The sequence below is a fragment of the Phycodurus eques genome, chromosome 11 (genome assembly GCF_024500275.1).
Source record: "Phycodurus eques isolate BA_2022a chromosome 11, UOR_Pequ_1.1, whole genome shotgun sequence".
In the NCBI taxonomy this organism is placed as follows: Eukaryota; Metazoa; Chordata; class Actinopteri; order Syngnathiformes; family Syngnathidae; genus Phycodurus; species Phycodurus eques.
This window is the reverse complement of record NC_084535.1, coordinates 19,021,917-19,042,701: the sequence shown is the minus strand read 5'-3', so window position 1 is coordinate 19,042,701 and position 20,785 is coordinate 19,021,917. Positions and strand designations below refer to the sequence as shown.

At 39.9% G+C, this 20,785-nt stretch overlaps 3 protein-coding genes across 4 annotated transcripts; 1 reads left to right on the top strand and 2 right to left on the bottom strand.

The window, feature by feature from the left end:
- Positions 1-457: 457 nt before the first annotated feature.
- aldh18a1 (aldehyde dehydrogenase 18 family, member A1) lies at positions 458-9,464 on the bottom strand. 2 transcript variants are annotated; one of them, XM_061689866.1, is made up of 17 exons: positions 9,353-9,464; positions 8,831-8,938; positions 8,026-8,177; positions 7,792-7,941; positions 7,615-7,719; positions 7,368-7,526; positions 6,161-6,251; positions 5,508-5,632; positions 5,277-5,421; positions 5,080-5,153; positions 2,759-2,858; positions 2,223-2,443; positions 2,005-2,142; positions 1,721-1,916; positions 1,432-1,553; positions 1,023-1,305; positions 458-945 (listed from the first exon to the last, which is right to left on the bottom strand). In XM_061689866.1, the coding sequence occupies exons 2-17, from the start codon at positions 8,925-8,927 to the stop codon at positions 749-751; spliced, it is 2,355 nt and encodes a 784-aa protein (XP_061545850.1). In that variant the 5' UTR covers positions 8,928-8,938; positions 9,353-9,464; the 3' UTR covers positions 458-748. The 2 variants fall into 2 exon arrangements, with proteins under 2 accessions (XP_061545850.1, XP_061545852.1); XM_061689868.1 differs by having other exon boundaries at positions 7,374-7,526.
- Positions 9,465-10,948: 1,484 nt separating this feature from the next.
- On the top strand, positions 10,949-15,033 carry LOC133410103 (E3 ubiquitin-protein ligase TRIM69-like). The gene is made up of 6 exons (XM_061690860.1): positions 10,949-11,452; positions 11,591-11,686; positions 11,778-12,011; positions 12,115-12,137; positions 12,457-12,590; positions 14,435-15,033. Exons 1-6 carry the CDS (start codon positions 10,949-10,951, stop codon positions 15,031-15,033), a joined length of 1,590 nt encoding a protein of 529 aa, XP_061546844.1.
- Positions 15,034-15,196: 163 nt separating this feature from the next.
- LOC133409654 (hyaluronan-binding protein 2-like) lies at positions 15,197-20,595 on the bottom strand. The gene is made up of 13 exons (XM_061689966.1): positions 20,514-20,595; positions 19,847-19,976; positions 19,674-19,772; positions 19,446-19,556; positions 19,238-19,354; positions 19,035-19,145; positions 18,072-18,243; positions 17,892-17,983; positions 17,421-17,772; positions 17,204-17,346; positions 16,390-16,524; positions 16,096-16,241; positions 15,197-16,007 (listed from the first exon to the last, which is right to left on the bottom strand). The coding sequence occupies exons 1-13, from the start codon at positions 20,571-20,573 to the stop codon at positions 15,843-15,845; spliced, it is 1,833 nt and encodes a 610-aa protein (XP_061545950.1). The 5' UTR covers positions 20,574-20,595; the 3' UTR covers positions 15,197-15,842.
- Positions 20,596-20,785: the final 190 nt, after the last annotated feature.

Sequence of the window (20,785 nt, the reverse complement as noted above, 5' to 3'; positions counted from 1 at the left end):
AGGAAACGTGAAAATTCAGCTATTTTAACGATGAAATCACTGAAATTGGATTGAAAAAAGAAAATCAATATAAAGCACAGACCATACAACTAAAATGGAACAATTTAATGTAAATCATAGGGTTGTTTTTTTTTCCCTGTTCACATGCAGTGGAAAGGAAAGACCACCAGGGGGCAGTGCGGCTCTGCCTCACTTGCCTATCCTGCCCTCACGTCACTGAAGTACAGGTGCGTGAAATTTTTACAGTAACAAAATATTTATACTTCAGCAGTATTTGCAGCCTACTTCGTTACTTCCCAAAGTTCCCACCATTGAACACCAAAAAATACAGATCTAAATTATTGTTGAGCAATTAGGAATGATAATCTGATTTGTGTGTGGATAATGAAATGGGAAAGAACACAATAACCCACCGGTAGAAAACAATATATAATGATAAAGCAAACACAATTTACCATAGATATTTATTCAAATAAAACTCATCAGGAAGATAGGTCATAAACAGATCTGCAACAGAACTGCTTTTACCATAAATTACAAACAGGCGATGATCGTTTGTAGAAAAATAAGTTAAAAATCCCTACTGTGTCAGTGATTGCTTTTTTTAATCACTGGGGGGGAAAACTACATGCAAGCTTTCTGCAGAAACACTTGATTTGTACAAGAAATTAAGCAGGAGTAGCAAAGTGCTACTTTCAGACACAAACCTTTGAATGTGACTGACATTTGCAAACTCGAGTCACTGATATCAGTTTGGACAAGAGCCGAGCTGAAGCCCTTGGGGAACAGGGATGTTTTCATGAAGGTATTTCATACTTCCTTGCTCAGAGAAGTCAGCCACAGTATGACCTTCTCCTCGAAGGACCCATTTGGTGGTCAGAAGCCCCTCTAAACCCACTGGACCTCTGGCATGGATGCGTGCTGTGCTGATCCCCACCTCAGCACCTGGAAAAATAATTCACTGCATCATTCAGTTTTTATAATTTACTCTAAATAATGTAAGGTGAAATAAATATCCCTACCTAGACCAAAGCGGTAGCCATCAGCAAAGCGAGAACTTGAGTTGAAGAATACACACGCACTATCCACTTGCTGCAGAAACTGTTCAGCTGTCTCTTCATTTTCTGTAACAATGACATCGGTGTGGGAGCTGCCATATTTATGGATATGGTCCACAGCCTCCTGCATGCTGTCCACCACTTCGATGCAGCACTCCAGATCCCCATATTCTATCCGCAGGGACTTCACCTCAGATGGGCCGAACGTTAAATACGATGCAAACCGGGGACCGGCGTGTATCTTTACCTGAAGAAATTAAAATGGGAAATCAGAGTAATTCTTTGTAATCAGCTCAATAATTTAAAGGTGGAAGGAGAAATATTACAACCATATTGAATTAAATGGACAAGTCCCAGAAACTACATGTCTTACATGTTCTGTCCTCAGCATATCGATAATTTGGTCAAATATTGGAGTTCGCAACAGGTCTCTATGAATGAGGAGAGTTTCCATGGCATTGCAGGCCGCAGGGTAGTCACATTTAGAGTCTCGGACTGGAATCAAATGTATACAACATACTGTATGCAAATATCAGTGTCCTGCATGTCAAACAGATAAACACACTGGTCTTTTGTCTGAACACTCACAGAAATTAGACAAACCTTAAAACACAACCCTTGCTAAAATAGGTAAACTATAGAGACACATTAGGACTACATACCAATGTCAATGGCTTTGTCAATGCTTGCTTCACTGTCAATGTAAACATGACAGACACCCTCACTGTGGCCCAGTACGGGAATACCCTTTGCTGCTCTCTGTATGTCTCGCACCAACTGAGACGACCCTCTTGGGATGATCAGGTCAATTACTTTGTCCAGTCTGCACAAATCTTCAACTTCTTCTCGTGTGCTAACCTGCATGGCACAATCAATGTAAAAATGAAGACAGTTATCCCAGGAAAAATTTAGCTGCATGTATATAATTAAACACTTTCAATCTCACCAGTTGAATAGCATCTGCTACTCCATGAATGGAAAGTGCTTCCTGGGTGAGTTGATGCAGAATTCTGTTGGTGTTGGAAGCTTCCTTGCCACCCTTCAGCAGCAAAGCATTTCCACTGGCAATGGCCAAAGCAGATACCTGAAAGACACATTGCAGACAAATTTAAACTGTAAATCAGCATCGAGATGCAGTATTATGAACACGACAGCGACAATTACCTGTGGGAGGCAGTCAGGACGTGACTCAAAGATAACCAGCAGGACACCAATGGGGACAGTGATCTGCTCCAACTCTAAATTGTTTGCAATCCTGGTCCTCCGCAGCACCCGACCCACGCTATCCCTGGAAGACACAGCCAGCTGACGCAGGCCGATGGCCAGGCTGTTCAGTTTAGCTGTTGACAGACTCAACCGGTCGATGAGAGCCTGGGAGAAACGACCTATAAAGAATTTTAATGAATACATTAGGACAATTAATAAATGCTACACTTAGCAGATCCACATGCAGATTTTCTTGGAGGGCCTGGTTCCTGAAAGACCAGTATTCATGCTCAGCTACAGAAGACTGGTACATTCTGAACTGACAATTCACAACAAAATCTACTCACTCATAATTATGTGCAATCCAATCACACACACAATACAGACCTCAAGAACAAAGCTACTGAGCTTGAATGAGCCACTAAATTACGCATTGAGCCTGAGGAACATATGCACCAGTGAATTACGTTCATTCACATGTCCCGTTTCTTTACCTGATGCTGTTGCTATCTCCATGTCTCTCTTGTTAGCACTCAGAATCTCATCCTTCTTCTCTGTAAGCAACTCAGCAAGACTGCAGATGATTTCACCTCTCTGGAAACACAAAGATGAACAATTTATACAAAGTAATCCCTCACGAGATCACGTTTCACCTTTTGCTGATTTAGTGCATCGCAGATTTCTTTAATAGGTCAGTGTAGGGGAGTTATTCACTTGCACATCTCTAATACATTTAGCTTTATTGGCTATATTATTTTAGTGTGGCACCAATGACTCACATAAGGTCAATTGCGCTCTTATTCATAGCAGAAAAAGAAACCTTACTAAATAATCTCCACTCAAACATTTGGTAAATCACCAGATTGCTTGAGGATACCAAGAACATGTCCGGAAAGCCAATGTTTAAAACACAAGCCACAGTAAGATTTATATGAAATTAATTCACAAATCCAACCTTAGCCTGACAAATAGCTAGTGGACACATTCATAATATCAACAGGAACAAATGCAAGTAAAAAGCAATGTTTCTTAATTTTCTACAACTACAGTACTGTAGTTAAAAATATCACTGCAACGAATTCTGGGTTCCTATAATGCTTTTCACTGACTACATTGCCAGGACCATCAGTGTGTAACGGTGCTAATGCTTAAGGCAGGATATTGCCTGTTCACACCATGTCTGCATGGGCTGTTGTTCACATCATTCAAGCAGAGCCTACCCAGCTTTAATAGGAATGTGCTTGTGTAGAGTGTGGATAAAAAATACCTGCAACACTAAAGTATCACATATCGGCACTGAATTGCATATATGATACATTTGTATATGATAAATCATTGGAAGCTACTTCACTGATTTATTGCAGGGGTTTTCTGGAACATAACCCCCACGATAAACGAGGGTTAACTGTATACAGTGGAACCTCGGTTCACGAACACATCGGTTTGTGAACTAAATTTCCGGTCATATCTTATTTTGGCTCACAGTGGTGGAAAATAAAGCATTTGTACACCATTTACTTAGGATTTTGCAGCCATCTGTACTTCAGTAATTCGTTTTCTGACAAATTTATATTTTTACTCCCTACCTTAGAAAACATATCCATACTTTGTACTCCTTACTTTGTTACAATTGACTTATTACTCACAACGATCTAAAAAAGATGCAAATAGAGAGAGGTAACGTCAACTGCGGTTTGTATTTTATTTGATAGATTATTGATTGAGATCTTGGGGACTTATAAGGAAAAATGTGAACTGAGGAGCATGAACGAGGATGCATCAGATTCGGAAAAGCAAGATATTCTCCCTCCATAGCCATAAAATTGTTTGATGTTGGCTGCAATAATAATTTGTCACCCATGTGTTTTGTCTTGTACAAGCCAAAAATAATCACAAATCGCATTCAAAAATTCTCCAAATAAGCTCAACACAACACGGGGAAGGTGTATTTTTTTCTGTTGCTATCATTAGCTAATTTAACCCAAAAAAATGTTTTAGATAATCCCGGTACACACAAAGTCAATCGGGCTGTTTTTGTCTTGAATCTTCCCCTTTCCTGACCAAGAACGTCAAACAATCTTATGTTTTAGCTTATTCTAGAAGACTGCCCTTTGGTCTGAAGTGTGTTAAGAGTGGATTTGTACCGATTTTAGGGTCCGAAGCAGGTTGGGGCCAACAATCTTAAATAATGAATGCGTTCAACATTTACGAGCAAAACTCTTCGTGTGTGGTGATAGTCGACGTCTCCTTGGTTCAAGACACTGTGAATTGAAATAATCTTTTAAGATTTGAAAATACCAGGCCTCGCATTAACAAACCTATGGGAACAACTTTTTAAATGGAGTTTTGTTTTTTCGTTGTGCCCAAAGTTATCAAAACAGGTATTGTAAATAATTGAGAGAAGAAAAAAAACACATTTTACTTTCGTATTTAAGTACATTTACGTGCTCACCTGCTTTTTGCCAGCGTCTGCGCGCAAAGAAGATTTGGCTGTGGGGCTGAAAACCTATCAATTCTAAAAATTCCTTCTGTTCGCAAACAGTTTTGTAACAAATTATGGTTGCGATTCGAGGGTCCACTGTAATCATTTAGGTGTTGGGGCTCAGTGCCCTGCTCAAGGGCACCTCGACAGTTATCAGGGTAACGAGCATCTCTCCAAAAACTAGTCGTAATTTCTTTTGTCCACAGCAGGACTCGAACAGTAATCCTCCTTTTCCAAAATCTAAACTCTTACAGATGAGTCATTACCACCCACGTTATTAATAGCTAAATAGTATTTTTTCATGCCAAAATAATGAGGCAAGGAGAAATTCACCTGCTCTGGAAGCAAAGAAGCCAGAGTTCTTCCGGCATGACGGGCCATCTCTGTCTGCTGTTCCACAGTGGGACCTGAAGGTGACAAGAGTATAATCCAAAAATACTTAAAGACCTCATTTATATATAATAAAAAAAACAAAAAAAAACATGATAATTTAAAAACAAGGGGTTCCGTTTGCATTTAGTTCAATGCACCTGCTGGTTTTACTTCAGAGAAGAACGTGCCAACTTTCTTCCCCTCCACAATGTCTGTGATGACATGGCCTGTGACTTTGGGATCCGTGCCGTTGGCAATAACCACAGATGACCCACCTTGTAGTGCCCACAGGGCTGCTTTGACCTGTATTAGAAAACAGTGGACTTAAATCAAGATTTTTAACCAACTGTCTACAATTTATGATGAAGTATTTTGTCTGTTGTGTCGACCTTGGCTTCCATGCCGCCAATGCCAACTCTGGACTTTGTTCCATAAGTGATTGACTGCTGGTCTCCAGGATAGAAGATATCAATGAGTTTGGCATCATCTGTTCCTGGGGGACTGTCATATAGGCCTGTAGAAGAGATTTGTTTGTCAGTTTTAATCCTGCATTCAAGCAGTGTAGTCATGACAAAAATGACAAATCAACTTATTTGAAGATAAAGAAAAATATATTTGATACAAATTTCAGTTTGGAATAATGTGTTAATAATTTAGCAAGTTTAAATCAATAAATTTTCTATAGCGCTTCCTAGGATCACAGGTTAGCTGGAGTCTATCCTAGCTGACTTTGGGTGGGGTACAACCTGGACCCCCAGAAAAGCCATGATCCATCCATCCATTTTCTACACCATTTATCCTCACTACGGTTGCGCGTATGCTGGAGCCTGTCCCAGCTAACTGCGGGGAGGAGGTGGGGTACACCCTGAACTCGTTGCCAGCCACTCACAGGAAAAGGTATGAAATGAAATTCATTTAAATGTGTAATTTTAATCAAACAATACACAATTGTGAAAGTTTTTAGACATTTTGGGGGGGAATATTTAACTTACAACTCATAATGCTAGCATTTAAAAAGACCAATAATCAGGTAATTCTGTACCTTGAACATCTGACAGGGCAATTAGGAGGTCCACTTTCATTTCAACAGCCAGACGGGCAGCTAAACTGTCATTATCTTTGATGCTTATAACCTGAAATGCATAAAGTCATTGTGATAAAGCCATAACAAAAATCTGGTTATGAATTATAATGGGGGTGGGGGGGGGACTAATTTAATAATTTCATTAGATGCTATACAGCGTGTATGTCAAACTCAGGTTCAGGGGCCCGCAAGACCATATCAAATGCGTATTAGAGCTGGCAGTATATAGCACATGTGCCACTAATATTACAAATCCCAGAATGCTTTGCTAGTGTGTTGGCCAATCAGTCTAGACTGGCACGCATCCCTTCCCTTTCTGTTGCAGTCATTAGCAACTATGCTACCAGTCTCCACGAGCAAATTTAGACTTCCCCTTCCCAAAAATGGCCAAACGAAAGATGGAAACCGGTTAACTTCGAAGACAGGTGGGAGGCAGCTTGTCTGTTCACTAAATTAAAAGACAGAAGAATATATCTTAATTGAATTGGGTTTTTTTTTAATGCCTTTCATCAACTCAAGTTTGGATTTTTATTAAAGGACATTATTTTTTTCGTTGTTGTTGGCCTTTGAAAAAATATTTACATCAAAAAGGTAGTTGGAGATAGATAAATAGAAGATGGAGCGACAGAAGAATTCATGTTAGTTATTTAAATACAAAACAACAAACATCACTGATGTCTTTTATCGCAAATTTAATTTATTGTTTATAATAGAGTTTGTTTATTCCAGATTCAGTGTTTCAGAAAAAATTAAGTTTGTCATATGATAAACATTAACGCTACATTTCTGCAGAGAAGGGAAACATGCACATCTCCGTGATTTTTCATTAAATATTGAGTTTGGCCCACGACGTTGTCCCAATTTTTAATTTTGGCCCACCATGAATTTGAGTTTCACACCCCTGCTATACAGCAAAAGCCTGCAAGTCTCAATAAGTGGGTAAAAGATCACCTCTTTCGAGTTAACAAGCAGGAATGTACACCATGCGGTTTAAGGGGTGAAAAGACCCAACTATCTCAAAAGAAGAAGAAAAAAAAAACATTGAATGTTGCGATGAGTAGAAACATAACATTATAAGGTATTTGATTTGATGCATGCCTTCACCTTAAGAAATCCTCATACACAACACTTAGCATTCCCAGCATGCCCTTCACACAGTACCCACATTTACCCCCTGCAGGTCACTGTTGGGAACAGGGGGTGCCACAACAGCATCATTGGTGTTAATGATGGGAACTATGTTCATCCGGAGAAGTTCAAGAAGGGTGCTGTTAAGGTTGCGTCGCTTCTGCTCGTCATGAAAATCCAGGTTTGTAACTAAAATCTGCAGAAAAGAACATATAAGAAGCCTTCAGTGACAGTAACTTTCAAACACCTCTCAGTATTCAGTAGAATAAAGCTCAAGTGCATACTTGTGCAGTGCAGATGCTATACTGAGTAAACATGGCTTCGTACAACGCCATCAGACCACTCTGTCCAGCAGCTGCACAAGCCCTTGCCTCCAAAACTGGAATTGCCTGGGGGAGACTCACCGTGAAAATACCTACAGAAAACTAAACAGACACTTATCTAATAAAGTTATAGATCACCATTTCCTTCAGCTGGTTCTGACCAGAATGCAAAGCTTGTCTGACACTTTGGGAGAGCAGGATTTCATGTCTTAATCTCTGCTTTCCAAATGCCACAGCACCACTGGTGACAATCATCATCTCCCTGCCTTGATTCTGCAGCATGGCCACCTGACAGGATACAAGAAAGGATAATGAGTCTTGAACGAAACAGACTCCGTTTGAGTATGCAGATCGACCAACAATATGCGTTACCTGCTCAACTATGGAGGCCAGTCGCCCCAGGGCCAGGCCGCATTCATCTCCCCGTGTCACCACAGCACTCCCTAATTTCACCACGATGCGTTTGGCTTGCTTCAACTCACTCCGATGGGCAAAAGACTTGCCATGGGAGCGTGGGTGGGAGACTGCAAGTGCACATTAGGGATGAAACAGTTCACAGCTTACTGGTAAACTATGAAAGTCATTTAAAAGATTGAAAAAAGCCAACTTCAATTTATGAATTAAAGACTTGTAAATTCCCCATGATGGGAAATAGACATTTGTGATTTCATTTTGTTTATTGTTTCGGTGACCAAAATCTAATTGAAAACTTTGTACATGTATTGTATAAATAATAAACCCTCTATTTAATTAGTTTGAATGAAATCCCACCACTATAAAATATATCCCTGTCTATTTCAGCCATTTTAAGTACATTTTTTGGGGTTTTACGTGTGAAAATTCATTTTGGTTGTTTTTTACAATTTTGAATGTCAAAAAGTACACAGGTTTGTAGATTTTATAGTGTTTGTATACAAATGAAAATTGTTGCCATGTTTTGTCCATGTATCTGGGTTTTTGTTTTTTTGCATTTCTTTTAGTAATTCTGTTTTTTTTTTTTTTCCATTCAGTTTCAAATCTATTGTACATCAGAAAAAAAAATATCAGCATGTCCCAAAATTGGAATTGGGTATACACTAACAGGCCACTTCATGACAATACTTTGGTTACATTACTTGCCATCATTACAAAGTAGAAACACTTCACATTTATACTGAATCAGATGAGTGCTACTTACATTTTGTTTGGGAAAATGTTCTGATAGTGGCATTGCTGACTTTCACTTGCCGAATTCTGGGTGGAAAGTGTGTGCACAAGCGGAGTCTGGCAAACATGGCACCGAAACCTAAAATCAAGTGTGACAAACACAGAGCAATGCCCATTTAATGCAGGGAACCTGGCTTAACGGGTTAAGTACCTTTTAGGTATGATGGCTGACCATGTGCAACTAGGACTGCAATAGTTTATTGCTTATCTTGGCAGTAACCTACTGAGAAGATGTTGATGGTCAACCAATGTTAACCTAAAATATTGACTCTAAATAAACAGACAGTGGGTGACGTTCATACGAATAAATATCGCGGTATTTATGCAGTGCCATTACACTAAGTCGCCGAGTGAGTTTCAGGCTGTACATTATGCTAAACATGCAATGGGGGTGCATGTTGGGTAGCTTAGCATTAGCTTATGTTTTATTTTGCCGCTACATGCAAACGGTCCAAAATGGTCAAGAGCAAAAATTTAGTGAAATAGTCTTTACCTGACAAAGATCGAGAGTGAGAAAACCAGCCCAAATCCACTTGAGTGAACTTCTGGAGCAAAGACACGTAATCAGGCTGCCCGCACACAGCTGCCACATCCACAGCCCACGTCGAGGTAGTAGCGCGACGGGCTGCAATTCACAAACGACGCTTGCGTAAGGTTTCCGGTTACGGGGCCTATGTTAAGGAGCCCCGCGTACGCAAAAAATAGTAGTTGGATATTGACGTAACAACAGGAACCAAAAACACAAAATTAGGCATTACTATTGTGGTACTAGAAGATAATGCATTCTATTGCACGTGTCTATTTAATTTTTAAACTTTAAAACATTATATTGAATAGAATAACTTTTTTGACTAGTGAATATTGATTTAATTTTATTATTATTTGATTAGGACAGTTTAGATTTATCATAAATATATTGTCAAGTTAGCACAGTGGCTAAATTGCATCCGTTGTCCTATGGTGGGTATCATAAAACACATCCATAGACAATACACCATGACAAATATGATTGAGATGTAGAGGCTTGTAAATTGACTCAAGCTATGACAAAAAAAAAGTGTGTGTGTATGTGTGTGTATATATATATATATATATATATATATATATATATATATATATATATATATATATATATATATATACACACACACACACATCCATCCATCCATTTTATGAGCCGCTTCTCCTCACTAGGGTCGCGGGCGTGCTGGAGCCTATCCCAGCTGTCATCGGGCAGGAGGCGGGGTACACCCTGAACTGGTTGCCAGCCAATCGCAGGGCACATAGAAACAAGCAACCATTCGCACTCACAGTCATGCCTACGGGCAATTTAGAGTCTCCAATTAATGCATGTTTTTGGGATGTAGGAGGAAACCGGAGTGCCCGGAGAAAACCCACGCAGGCACGGGGAGAACATGCAAACTCCACACAGGCAAACTCCATATATATATATATATATATATATATATATATATATATATATTTATATGTGTGTGTGTGTGTGTGTGTGATATGTGTGTGTGTGTGTGTGTGTGTGAGAGAACACCCAGGCAAAGATCCTGTGGAACTTCCAGATCCAGACTGACAAACTAGTAGGGGCCAACCAGGCTGAGATAGTGGTAGTGGATAAACATCAGAAAACAGCAATCATGATAGATGTAACAATTTCGAGTGACAGCAACATCCGGAAAAAGGACCATTAAAAGCTGGAGAAGTACCCAAGATTGAAGGAAGAACTAGAAAAAATGTCGACGGTGAAGGCAGTAGTGGTGGCCGAGCGCTCTGGCACTTGGGGCAATAACCCCCAAGGGTGATTGAAAAGTAACTCCCTATTTTAAAATACTTATAATTTATTCATATGTTGTAATATTTTTCTCAATTCTTTTGTTTATGTTCCATGATGAAAGGACAAAGTCTATTCTACCAAACCAGTCCAGGAAACAGAAAAATATCTACACATCTTTAGTAATGTGATACTGAGGCACGTGAGTGGCTGTGCCTGCAGAACGAGGCCTGTGAAACATTCATGAGCAGGACAAGCAGCACAAAGCATTCTCACTGAGTCACCATAGCAGGTCCAAGCAGAGCTATGGGGACCGTTGAAGAAACGTTGAAGTGCCCTGCCTGCCAGGATTTATTCACGGATCCTGTGAAACTCCCATGCAGACATGACTTTTGTCTGACCTGCATCCAGACTGTCTGTGAGGAAGGTCCTCTTTTCTGCCCAGAGTGTCAGATCCTGCTACCACCCAACCTCACACTGGAGATAGATGCAAGCCTTCAAAGCAAAGTGAAGGATTTCATGATCAAATCATCAACACCGGTGCTACCGACAGAAATCAAATCTTCTTTAACTATCTTCTGTGACCACTGCATAGAGACGCCATCAGAAGCTATTAGGACCTGCCTGACCTGTGACGCCTCACTATGCCAAGCTCATGCCCTGTTGCACCAGCAAAGATCAGCACTGAGGGAGCACACTGTGGTGGAGGTGACACAGGATCTGCTGTCTTTAAAATGCAAAGAGCACCGTGACGAGCTAAAGCTCTTTTGCTTGGAGGAGCGAGTCCCTGTTTGCTGTTTGTGCGTCCTGGTTGGTGCACACAAGAATCACAGAGCTGCCCAGCTAAATGAAGCCTGCACCGATTTAAAGGTCATTAATTTGTTTGGCATAACATATGTTTTTTACCAGGATTACATTTAAAAAAATCACATGTACATCTGTCTTTAGAGGATGTTGGAGACAACTGTGAAACAACTGCTGCAGATGAGATGCGAAGCAGAGAACGCCATTAAGGACTTGGAGTTCATGTATACACAAACAGTGGTACGGTCACTGTAAAATAAAATTTAAAAAAACAAAGCTTTTTAATTGATATTTCAGCATTTCAGATTATTCTTTTTTATATAATTCCCAGATGTCTTCAGCGGACTTCAGAGAAAGAATATCAGACAAGTACAACAGGATCCGAGTTGTGCTGGATGGCGACGAGCGTCTGATGATGCAGATCATTGACGCAGAGGAGGAATGTATGAGCGAGTGGCTGGAAGCACAGAGAGGAATCATGGACGCTCGCATCAAGGAGATAGATGACCTAAGAGTTTCCAGTAAACTACTCCTACAAGAAACACATGACTTGAGCTTCATTCAGGCAAGTTGAAAACAATGTAGAGCACATAAAAAAAAATTCCAATGTCATTTCCATAATTCAATACATGATCAGCTTGCTTTTTGCTTCTTCTTTTTTTTAACAGCAAATCACCGCACAGAATCTGTGGTGAGCACATTTGTCATAATTTATTTAATTGCACTGCAAAAGCACAAAATCTTACCATGCAACTTATCTTTGTAGTGAAAACATCTTACTGTACTTCTTTTAAGACAGTTTCGACTTCTTTTAAAATTTAAAATCTTATTTTAGGTATCCTATCAAGTCGATTCATACTAGTTCCATTGCCAGATTGTTTTCACTTATTTTAGAGACAAAATGTCTGGTTTTTAAAATTTGTTTTACTTGTTTTGAGGTCATTTTTTTCCAGTGTCATAATTGATGAGTATGTGTTTTGATGTCTGATTGTGTTCCTGTTTAATTGTAGTGACCCTCCAAAGTTGGCACCCATTCAGCAAATAGACAAAGAGCTGTCTGAGCCTGACAAGCTAAGAACAATAGAGAAGCTGGTGGATGACCTGTCAGTGGCTCTGTCTCAGCACTTTCCCCGAATGTGGTCCTGTGAGTAAAATTATCTTATACAGTGGAACTGCCAAAGTCGACTTCCAGGTTATTTGAGTTTCAAAATATTTGTATCCATAGTAAATAATGTAAAGTACATTAGTTTGTCTAGCGTTCAGACAGTTGCTATCATAGAATCTTTATCATCTGTAAAGAAAATGTTATTTTAACATTCATAACTGTCGCTTGAGTATAAATAAAAGTTAACCATTTACTATAATATAATTAAATACAACTCAAATAAAGTAAAACTACCCACTACGTATAAATGCCTGACAGACACAGAATGGAGCGAGAACAGGAAAGTGTTTGGAGAGTGGGACTTTATTGGTGGAATTGAAAACACATCTATCTTGTGCTTTTGTTGTTTTTGCTTCATCAAGTATGTGCTGCAATTTCAATTCCGTATCAGACATGGCATCTGCTTGATAAAAATGTGAACCAGTGGTTTGCATTTCTCGACCAGAACTGTATGTTCTCCCTGTGCCTTTATTGGTTTCCTCCGGGTACTCCCGCTCCCTCCCACATTCCAAAAACATGTATGTTAGGTTAACTGAAGAGTCTAAATTGTCCATGGGTGAATGTGGGTGTGAATGGTCGTTTGTCCATATGTGCCCTGTGATTGGCTGGCAACCTGTCTAGGGTGCACCTCATCTCTCAAACGCTTATCCTCATAGGGTCCCATGCAGTCACTGGGATAACACGCAAACTCTACACAGAAAGGCCAGAGCTTATATTCAAACCCCGAACCACAGACCTGTGGCAGACGTACTAATCCATCGTTCATTGTGCTGCCACACTGAATATCATTCAATATTAAATGACAATACTTTGTAATGTACTGAGCAGCCAGATACTTTCCTCTGTTACAAAAGGTTCCATTTTCAGTTATCATCACACATTTCTTTAGCCATCCGAACTTTCACAAGATTTTCTGAAGTATCACTTGGCGTCACACACGAGGGAACGTTGAACTAAAAGTTTTGTTTGACTTTTGAGGCATACATTACTTGAAGATTTTGGTTGAAATCCAAATTGGACCACTTTTGGCAGTTTCTGGGTTCACTGTATTGGTTTGATGTCCAGACCATGATGTCTGGTCCAGTGGTAACTTAAAAAAAGAAATAAGAATCTATAAATAAATAAATAAAAAGTAGGCAGAGCCGGAGGTGGCTGAGATAAAAATGTAGTTTCTCCTTAGGAGTAACCGGGTTGAATGGGATTGGAAACGAGCTCGTCAGAGGGACAGTCGAGGTCAGATGTTTTGCTGACAAACTTTGATGATTTGGACACGTTCAGAGGAGAGAGCGTGAGTATACTGATAGAAGGATGATGAGGATGGAGCTGCCAGGCAAGAGAGCTAGAGGAAGACCTAAGAGAAGGTTGATAGATGTTGGTAGAATTCTGCATCTTTATGCACAATTGTAAAAAAAAAAAATAATAATAATAATAATAATTGTACCGGTATTACCAGATAACTAGAAACCCTTTATTGCTAAGTGACTGTTTTTCTCAATGTCTTTATGTCTCAAAAGTGTTTTCTGTCAATTGACTGTCTGTTGTCGTACTAGAGCGGCTGCAACTACCGGAGACAAATCCCTTGTGTTTTTTGGACATACTTGGCAAATAAAGATGATTCTGATTCTGATTCTGAGGGAAGACATGAGGACAGTTGGTGTTCGAGAGGAGGATGCAGAAGATAGGCTTAAAAGGAAAAGGATGATTCACCATGGTGACCCTTAATGGGACAAACCTTGAAAAAGATTAAGACTGTATTTGATAAAATTCTAAAATCATCTTGTTATCCCCATAATTGAGTCCTGGCTATAAATTTGTCATTGCAGATCTAAGTTGTCCTGCTCTCGACTTGAAAACAGCCCACCCAAAGCTGGAGATATCGCAGGATGGGAGACAAGTGTGCTGGGGAGTGCAACCTGACAGTCGGGCTCCAACCACACAGCCATATGATTCCCAATACAGTGTCTTGACTCAGAAGAGTTTTATAACTGGACAACACTACTGGGAAGTCATTGTACAGGAGAAACCGTACTGGCTGATCGGTGTCACCACTGGTCCGGTCACTGGAGACGTTGGTCTGAGTCTGAGGCCTTCTGGTCTGGGTGTGAATAAGACTTCCTGGTGCATATACCATGGTGAGGGACAGTACATGGCGTGCCATGACACCCAGGAAAAACAGCTACAAATTGGAAAGAAAGTCAGAAAGTTGGGCATACTGGCAAATCTCCCAAAGGGGGAGCTGTCGTTCTACAATGCAGACACCGTGACCCTGCTACACTCTTTCTGTGTGGAGAGCAAAGAGCCTCTTTTCCCAATGTTTAACCCCTGCATTGATGTAAATGGACTGAACAGGCATCCCCTGACCATGTTTTGGATTAAGGACCCCTGGGATTGGAGTGTCAACACAGATGGAGGCGACGAGTGACTTTCCAATTTGTTTTCGGTATAAAAATGATGGCTGTTAGATGTTGACAAATCATAAATAATGCTGATATAGCATTCAGTTTATGTTTTATTTCAGTATATTACGATTAGAGTCTGTAACCGACACTACAATACACTGTAAATCTAAATATGTAATCCATTCATTTTCTGGGGCAAACTACTCTCATGTAGTCCACAAAGTTAATGACCTGTGCATTGCTTGTTCTTTTCACTACATAAGCCTCAGCACAGCACAACACCGAGGTCATTCGTGCCTTCGGTGTCACATGTCAGTGTACCTTGCAGAGGCGATCTGCAGGAAAGGTTTACCCAATCAATCTGGAATATGTGTGTGATTCTGCATTTTAATGTGTATTTTTGTTTACATTCATAGATCGTAAAGATAATAAGAAAAAACATTCTCTTGGATTGTAATTTGAGGTCGTGTGTAGCCATTTGTTCACTAATAGATGAATAAAATCGATATTTCATTCAAACTGTATGTGTGTGAACATGGCCAAATTGGACCCTTTGAGTAAAACTACTGCTACAAATCATTTTCAGTCAGTTTAACGGAACAAGTAAAGTAATGTGTAGGGTGTTAATGATTCCAAGGCATTATGTAACTGAATATCATCATAACATGTTACATCATAATCAAATGTGCAGAACACTTGAGATGTTATCCTTATAAGTACATGACCAGATTATCTGGAATTGCATTTACAGTAAAAACTAACTACACCAAAAGCCAAAGCTCAAGTCATAGTGATTGGCTCCTCGACTAGATGCAATAGTAGATGTTCTTTCTTATGATGATTCTTGAGTCTTTGATTTGATCCAGTCCAGGAAATGAGTGACCCGTGAGTATACCCCAGGTTTATTCTTCTTTCCACATTGGTCTCCCCAGCTCACCAAACCATAAACAACATGGGTGTTGTTGTGCTCACAGGTCAGCGGTCCTCCAGAGTCACCCTGAAACAACAAGTATCCTCGGATAGTAAATCCACAGCCACACATATTCATTGTATGAGTATTAGTATTTAACTTTCTCCTCACTCACCTGGCAGGAATCGACACCTCCTTGTAGATGTCCAGCGCAGAACATGCCATTATCCAAAGCTGAGCCATAAATGTTGTCTTCGGAGCATTTGTCCTGGTTGATCAGCAGAACATTGGCCTCCAGCAAATGGTTGGAACCATAGTTCGCTGCAAACAGAAATAGTAAGGAGACAAGGAATGTGAGCCAATAGAATAAGATTCAAGTTTTGTTTAGTTCAAGTTCTTTGAAGGAAAAGATTGGAATTAAACTTGAATATATTTTTTTATCATCTCAATTGTAGGAAATTGGACTTACATTCCTCAGTGGCACCCCACCCAGAAATGGTACATTCCTCCCCATCAGCTAGTGGGCTCTCAGGCAGACAGGCTGCCTTCACAAACTGGGTCTCATTGGCACAAACACCATCAGCACCTTCCAGTCGCAGCAACGCTACACAAATGCCGTTGTTGCGCATTATTAGATTATTATATGTGTAATGGAATATTTTACTCCTACATAACACAAACAACAAAGTGTAAATTGGATTTTCTTATTTGACATTTGCGTGTAAATGTTCACCGATGAAAGTTGCATGGACAGTGATGTATTTGGAGATGCAGTTCACCTGGAAATTATTTAAACCCTGGCCAAATTTTGAGTTAAATTAATTTGTGTTTTATTTGTTGAATAGGTGTTATTTTAATTACACAAGAACATTGCAAAAGACTGTGGGATACAGACGACACCATGCCGCGAATGGCAAAAAATGCAAGCGATGACCCCCAACAAAAGATTTATAATTGTGCATATTAATAGTTTACTGTAAATACACCACCAACTATGGACCCAAAACCCTTCAATATTATTTCAAACTCATCATAAAACATTAAAAATATATGATTTTCTTATGAAAAAAAAAAATGCATAACGCAAAGACTCTCTGTAGTTTACACGAACAATCCAGATTCGGAGATTTCGCATATGTGTTTTCACGGGAATAGTTGAGGATAGGTTCCACAGGCAAAACTGCAAATAGGTGGTGAACTGTACTGTAGTTTACAGTTAACTGTAAGCCAGGGTTACAGTAATTCAATTTAGACAACAGGTCACACAAATGAAAACTGCTCACCGATGTCATTGTGGACTGATACTGGAGTCTCCCTATAGTTCTCATGCACAATGGCCTCTTCAACATTAAAGATCTGTTCAGTGGGCTCATCAGTGTCCAGAGAGAGCCCTCCCATAACCACCTGCATGTCATTTTCCCGTTCACTGTTCAAACACATAAACATAACACCTGAAATGTTTTCAATGTTTAAAATTGTGCATGTCAAAATTGCTCTTACATGCAGTGTCCAGCTGTCAGTATCCAGCAGCTTTCGATGAGAACGCCTCCACAGATGTGCTTGTACAACTGAGTGGATCTCTTGGGCCTCACTTGCAGGGACACCTGCCAAGGTAATGCCCCAGGGGGTACCTTCAATCCCCCAAAGATTCGGGTGATGACTATCTTTGGCTGAGGTTTCCCACAAGTGCTGAACGTTTTTAGAGAAGGTGTGAGAGTGGGTGAGGCGTCACTAGGTTGTGGAGGCTCGATGGTCATTTGGGTTGGGACAGGTGTTGTTGGCTTTGGAGGAGCTGGCTCAGGAGATGCTGGAGAAGCTGAAGGTGCAGGGTGAGCTGGGGTGGCAATTCCATCTGGTGTCACCCAGAAAATTCACAATCACACAAGTAAAACAACTCTTTTGTGTTATGTGCACTTAAAATTACTTAATAAACTTAATCTTGTGCAAAACATTGAAGTCTACGTACAGTACCTTCAGAACATTCATTTACATCACAATAGTTCCACAGCAGCTTTCGGCCTCTTCTGAAGAAACACCACGGCGTCAAGTCACCATCTGAGTTTCTGGGGTATGGAAAATATCTCACTTAGCCCCTTTCTTAATTTTTTGTAAGTAGGCATTTTCAGCAGCATCCTTTGAGAAAAAGTTGACCTGCAAAAGTTGTGAGGGCCAAGGCCGTCGCTGTCCTCAAAAGAGTTGAAAGGATACATTCCTTTCTCCAGGATGAAATGAGAGTTCCAGTAGAGACACTCATCACCATCAACTGTCTCACTCACGGTACCACGATATGACTCTCCATCATCTTCATAACAGTCATTTGGGCCTGAGAATTACAGCACTCCCAGTTCAATAATTTGTCATATATAACATACCATAAAGTTTAGATTACAAGCGGCAACTTTCATCCCCATCTTTAACACATGCAGATTTTCCTGGTTCCAAGAGCTTCAAGTTCTCAGCTATCCATACATTGTATTTAATTCGTCAAAATCATGTTTACTGTTTATACATTTTTTGATGAGCGCCTTGTCGGCTTGTTAAGTGTTCACTTTCTCAAATCAAATTTGATTTGAAGATAGATGAATCTTCAATTTAAGTACTTTCAACACAGCCATTACCGTTAGCCGAAGTCGGCTAGCATACAGTAGGAAACAAAAATTAGCATTACTATTGCAGCCATTTTAAACCGTCAAACAACTGTTCCTTTAACACTATCACGGCTGTTACATACTGTAGACAAAAAATAAGTTTTGACCTTGAGTCTGTAATAATAAAGCAACAACAAATAGAACATACAACAGTACAAGCAGGCATTTATTCTCTCTGCTCTGTGGAAACAATTACAACTGGTGGAGTTTAACTTTCATTTAGTTTGCTGCCTGGCCAATTCCTGACGTCATCAATCAACTCTTTGCCACCTCACTGCCACTACTGTCAGGCTGTGGCTTGGTCACCAGAGGGGGCAGCACATACTGTATGTGTAATTTGTCCGCTTTATGAACCAGTGTGGTTTATGTGTGAAAAAGTTCCGATTTTCTTTTTTTATTTAGTGGGTGCAGCTGATATACTGGTGTGCTCAATAGACCATATTTTATAGTATGTTGTGGTACTTACCGACGTGGCAAAAACGACCTCTGAAACCTGAAGGACACTCGCAATCAAAGTCGTTACCATCCTTGATGCACTGTCCACCATTCTTACACGGATTAGGCTCACAGACAGCATCTGGAAGAAGAAAAAAGTAACAATTATGTGCTTCTCATAAACAATTTCCAGCAAATTAGGCAAATGGTGTGAATAGAGCAATGGTTCCTCACATGTTCTACAGTATGGAGGCATGAAGGGATGCTTGCATTTGCACTCATAAAATGGTCGAGTGGAAGTCAGCACACACTCACCACAGCCACATAAACCTCTCTTGCAAAACTTTGGTCCTGGAACATTAATCCACTTTTGTATTGGTTATTTCTGGCAAACCCTTTATGCTGTATTTGTATGCAACAACAACAAAAAACGTATTCCAACCTTTCTCACATCGTCTTCCCTTGAAATGTTTTGGACAGTCACATTTGAATTTTTTCTTTGCTTTCTCCTTGCAAACGCCATGATTTTGGCAAGGGTTTGGGTTACATTGGCCTGAGAAAAAGGTACGAAAAGGAAGGAGTACGCCTCAGAGATTTAGTTTGAAATGTAGCCCATTATGGCATAAGAAAGAATGAGTGAAATAAAAATACTCCCTGCAGTGTTTCTCACCTGCTGGATCTTGAAGGTCAAGAAGCCATTCACTTGGGTCATCATCATCATCGTCGTCATCATCATCAAGAGTATCTCTCAAATTTCCTAAGAACACGTCTAAAAAGCAACCCATGATACAAATGTACAAATGCATCTCTGAGATGTTAGAAAATGAAATATGAATCATTTACCATTAATTATGTCATTAAACCGTTCTCTCCTTTTCGCATGTTTTCCATGTTTATGAGGCCCAACTTGAAGAGGATCATCGTTATGACGACGAAGATTATAACGATGTTTTTTGTGCTTGTCACGCTTCATCTGAAAAAAAGCAGCGTCTCATACATTTCCATAGTGAATGAAATTCAGTGTTTTTTTGGGGGGGGGGTATTTTTACAATGGTTAAATATAAATTAGATTGGGGGTTGCAAAGACAAGGAAGGCATTCCACATTTTGCAAGAGACTTTGGGAAATTTGGAAAATAGACGCTTTCTATGGCATTAATGGTCATGCGTTGTCTTTTGTTTACTTGTGGTCTCAATCAAGTTTTGGGGGCAAACAAAAAACATTCAAATTCCCTTTTTATAGATTATCTTGCAATTTTGGAGATTGCTGATGTTTATTCCTCTAATTTCCCTTATATTCCCATTAATTCCGATGGAATGCTTTTATCTTTGAAAATAATGGGAATGTTGTAGCTGTAATTGTGATTCCTTTATGTAATTATGGTATCACTGAATTGCTTTGAAGAGAAACAGCTGGTGAAGGTCTCCATTTTATTCAAAAGACAGGCGCATAACAACAGCAAAAAGCACACTATAATAGCTAAGCAGCAGTAGTGAACAAGGAATACATACTTCAGCAGGGATGAGAATCACAGCAAGAAAGAGGCAAAAGAAGAGGAGCTTCAGATTCATGATGGCAGTAGATCAGACGACACGGTGCCAAATGAGTTTTCAGCGGCAGATCACGCTCACTCTTGTAAACCTTTGCATGAGTACACTAACCTTTGATTCGCTTCTCTGGAATCCTGTGGGTCAATGATATTGATTTTTCTCTATACTTTTGAGGATTCATATGCAGTCACAAGCACAAAATTATACATTGGCCCAAACCATGAACATTTTAA